The following is a 4,105-nucleotide window of genomic DNA, read 5'->3' as shown; positions in this document are numbered from 1 at the left end:
GTGAGGCATTCTGGGACGTGAGGAGAAAGGGGGGAGGAGAGAGAGACAGGGGGGTGGGTGAATGTCCATCTGCCAGGCCGACAGTAATCCCAGCACTCTCACTCCCAGGTGGTGGGGGGGGGGGGGCCTCAGTCCCAGCTGCTGGAGGGTGTAAGATTGGGGGAAAAGAACATACCAAGTGAAGGAAATGGGTTCACATGGGTTCCACCAAAAATCGATGCACGTGCACGCCATGTTTTAGGAGAGAGAATGTCAAACGACGAAACGGCTTCTTCAGAGAAATATATCTTGACTTTATTTCTCAGTCAGTCAATGAAATACAGTGATTTCTCTGTTTTAACTATCTTCACAGAATAATACCAAACAAATGTTAGAAGTTACAGGATTACATTTTAAATATTTTGGTCCTAAAAAGAACAGTAAAAGTAACTGGTAATAATTATCCATTTATAATATATAGCTTCATCTGATTCATCCTTTGACCTGCTCCGCCCTACAAAGCAAATTAGTTTTTACCATAAACAAATACAAGATTATATACTATTTACAATATGTATATCAATTCACAGAAAAATATAATGCATGTGAGGTTTGAGGGATATAAATCTATTAAGACCATGTGATAAATTGACCTTCTTTCCTATACACTTGATCTGTTTTTGAAAAGTTGTTTTTTATCATCCTTTTTAGAATAGAGGAGTCGATGGTGAATATCCCTTGAGCGTTTGAAGGTCTTCTGCACAATTTAAGTTATCAACTAATGGTAGATGTTGTTAGATGTTAGCGGCCAAATCAATCCACTAGTTTATTATCTCAACTGAATGAGGTGTAGCTGAATCTTGCTATGTGAGGATCAAATTAAGTTTGAGCTTTAGCAGAGACATGTTGTGACATTTCATCACCTTTGAATATAAGTTGATGTGAAAAACTCGTTAGCAAACAGTTCCTTAGCGACATTATCCTTCCTTTAAAGTCGTGTGTATTTAAGTCCACTTCACAGTCTCAGTTTGTTGTGTCCCTACCATCGCCTGAGGGAAATATCGGGCTGCTAAATGCTCCACTAGTTTCACCAGTTAGTCACTGAGTGTCTGTGAGCAGTTTGGTGCTGGAGCACGTGGTGTGGAGTTAACACAGCTGAAAACGGCACCATGAGAGCAGAGCGGGGGGGGACAGTGAAGCTGGTGGCGAAGCAGATAAACAATGAGCTGAAACTCAATAATGCCCTGTAAAGCTGCTGTCTGCGAATAATTCATCACTACAAGTGATCGCTTTCATTCTCATTTTCATTGTTTTCATTCAAAGTGGCCAAAGCAAGAGTGTAAACAATGTATTGTATTTATATTCATATCTGTTACATGTGTTTGGATGAACAGCATTAAAACAATTCAACCATTTCTCTCGACACTGTCTTTAATGTAGTAGCTTTTCTTTTTTAGTTTTGTAGGGCAGAGTTGATGTCGGCAGGGATTTCACTCAGTCAGTTACAGCACCAGCTCTGACTCACACATCCATGCTTATTGGAGTTCAGCAGTCATTTGACATACATTCTTAAGGGGTGTGAAGCCAGTGGAGGGCAGAGAACATCTCCTCTGGGGGCTGACTAAGCAGGACTAGTGGGCTCCACAATCGCCAAGTCTTTTAGGTCACTGAGTTTTCGGGAGAAGGAGCTCAGCCTGGTGCTGAAGGAGCCCCGCTTCTGGCTGTGATCTTCCCCGCGGGCCTTCAAACAAGCACACAGGCCCTTGCAGAGGCTCCCGAGGCGGCCCCGGAAATGGTTCCCGATGAAGCAGTAGAGCACAGGGTTGATGGCCGAATTAGAGAAGCCCAGGCACAGGGTGAGAGGGGTGAGGTTTTGAATGGTCCAGTTAACCCAGCAGCTGTCCAGCCATGTGTTGCTCATCAGCACATCCATTAAGGTGACGCAGTAGAAGGGAAACCAGCAGAGGAAGAAGGCCAGGACCACGGCGGCTACTGTCCACAGGACCCGCTCCAGCCCCCTGGGTCTGCCCCCACTGGAGCTGGGACTCACGCAGGGGGTCGGGGGTCTCTCTGTTTTACTGCTGTTCTCTTGGGACTTAAAAGAGGGCTTGTTGGGGGTGTGGGACAGATTCTGCATTCTTAACAGCCCTGTATCACCCAGCAAATGTCTACCAATAGCACAGTAGCAGCAGGAGATGACGAGAAGAGGGAGGATGAAGGCCAGAATGATCTTCATCCACACCAGGGTCAGATACCAAGTATGATCGGGATAGCCAATAACACAGGCCTCCACATCCAGTCCCGGGATGTAGCGTGTGTCCCTCAGAGCGAAGGTGGGGGCCGAGCAAGCACACGCCAGAACCCACACGAGGATGCACGTGAGCCGGGCACGTTTGGGGTCCCGCGAGCTCTGGGAGCGCAGCGGATGCACGATGGCCAGGTAGCGGTCCACGCTCATGGACGTGATGAAGAAGATAGACGCGTAGAGGTTGAGGTTGTGCACCGCCCCACAGATCTTGCAGGCCAGTCGGCCAAAGGGCCAGCTGTAACCCCGGGAGTAGTACACGGCCCACAGCGGCAGAGACAGCAGGAACAGCAGGTCGGACACACACAGGTTCAGCATGAAAGTGTTTGCTACGGTTCTCCTCGAGGCGCTTCCATGGGCCAACACGGACACCGCCAGGGTGTTGGCCACAGTCCCCAGCACGCAGATGATGCCGTAGATGGTCGGGATGATTGTGGTCATGGGAATGGGAGGCCAGTCTGTGCAGGGGTTGGCGGAGGGGGCAATAGAGGTGTTCAGATAGGCATTTGTGGTTAAATACGGGGAGGAGGTGGAGTTGAAAGCGGAGAGGTCTATTGGGATATCCATCATGGAACTGGCGGTACCGTTGCGTCACTCAATTTGACTTCCCTCCTCTCGGTTTTCCAAGGTCAGCTGGAAATAAAACAAAACAGGGGAGTGTTTAAAATGCGGCTGCCATTTATGGACGAAGAGAAAGTTTTCCTACATCATAATCTTTTTGTGTGCTCGAGTGTTTCTTAGCTGCCCGCCTTGATAACTAATCATAGCAATAATACATTACACCACTCTAGCAGTAATGAAATACACTCGAGGGGGTTGTAATGAGATGGCTGCTTATTGGTTTCTCAGAAGTATCTGTTTTGTTTTAATGACTGAGATTAAGTTTTTGAAACATTCATGATGAAGACGAAGAAAGTGTCACCTTAATTTCTGCTTTAACAGCTTTACAGATCACTGGAACTGATCGTATTACAGACCAGTGCAGCAGCAGAGGAGCACATTATTAAAAAGAGAGAAAAATCTGAAGCAGAGGGAAATGAAATCTTTATATAACTTTTTCCAATACAAAGAGTAACATTAGGAAGGTTGAACTAGTGGTAGAAAAGAGAAGTTATGCATCATCGAATCAACCCGGACTTAATATACAATTTCTATTTATTTGAAGAATTAATTTCACCTGGAGTTATTGGGCGTCCAGTCCGAAGATGTCTTCAGTGCTTCTTTTCGCTAAAATCCATGTCTTGACAATTGCTCCTCGACCCCTCTTAGTGAAATCTATGGTCCCGGACCATGTCATGCCTCTGTGTTTGTGAGTGTGTGTGTGGTTCGAGAAAACAGATTGGAGGCTCTGAGAAACCAGATGAGGTTGGGGGGGTCTTATAGCTCCCTGGAGCCTCAAGATTGTTGCACAAGAAGGAAGTTGCAACACGTCACACCTTCATCATTACCAAGGGGGCTGGACTTACCTGGACATAAGCCAGTCTGAAGAGAGGAAGAGAGAAAAAAATAGATTTTCATTCCACATCATTCCTCCCCTTTTTCTCTCTGTCCCAGAGTCTCTACCAGAAAAGGCCAAAACTAAGAAAACCAAGTCAAGATGTGTGTTACAGTTAAAAACCCGTGTCAGGAGCGACTGAACACATTACAACATGCCATACCTACTGATAATGACTAGGGCATCAGTTTGTCTGAGGTGTACATGTCCCCGCAGGGGCCTCTGACCGGAGGAATGGAGGCTCTGCGTTAATTAGCGGAGGCCTCGCACTTTGTGTCACAGTCGTTCTGCCAGCGGTCACATAAGCCATGGGAAATATTTACTCT

General features: G+C 46.5%; 1 protein-coding gene across 2 annotated transcripts; it reads right to left on the bottom strand.

Annotated features, from left to right (window-relative positions):
• Positions 1-689: 689 nt before the first annotated feature.
• agtr2 (angiotensin II receptor, type 2) lies at positions 690-3,710 on the bottom strand. 2 transcript variants are annotated; one of them, XM_034598117.1, is made up of 2 exons: positions 3,462-3,710; positions 690-2,917 (listed from the first exon to the last, which is right to left on the bottom strand). In XM_034598117.1, the coding sequence occupies exon 2, from the start codon at positions 2,852-2,854 to the stop codon at positions 1,601-1,603; it is 1,254 nt and encodes a 417-aa protein (XP_034454008.1). In that variant the 5' UTR covers positions 2,855-2,917; positions 3,462-3,710; the 3' UTR covers positions 690-1,600. The 2 variants fall into 2 exon arrangements, with proteins under 2 accessions (XP_034454008.1, XP_034454009.1); XM_034598118.1 differs by lacking the exon at positions 3,462-3,710 and adding an exon at positions 3,207-3,284.
• Positions 3,711-4,105: the final 395 nt, after the last annotated feature.

This window comes from Hippoglossus hippoglossus, chromosome 10 (genome assembly GCF_009819705.1).
Source record: "Hippoglossus hippoglossus isolate fHipHip1 chromosome 10, fHipHip1.pri, whole genome shotgun sequence".
Lineage (NCBI taxonomy): Eukaryota > Metazoa > Chordata > Actinopteri > Pleuronectiformes > Pleuronectidae > Hippoglossus > Hippoglossus hippoglossus.
This window is presented reverse-complemented; position numbering and strand designations above follow the sequence as displayed.

Coding starts and splice junctions, on each gene's coding strand:
- agtr2 (XM_034598117.1), bottom strand. CDS start 2,854: ATGATGGATATCCCAATAGACCTCTCCGCTTTCAACTCCACCTCCTCC.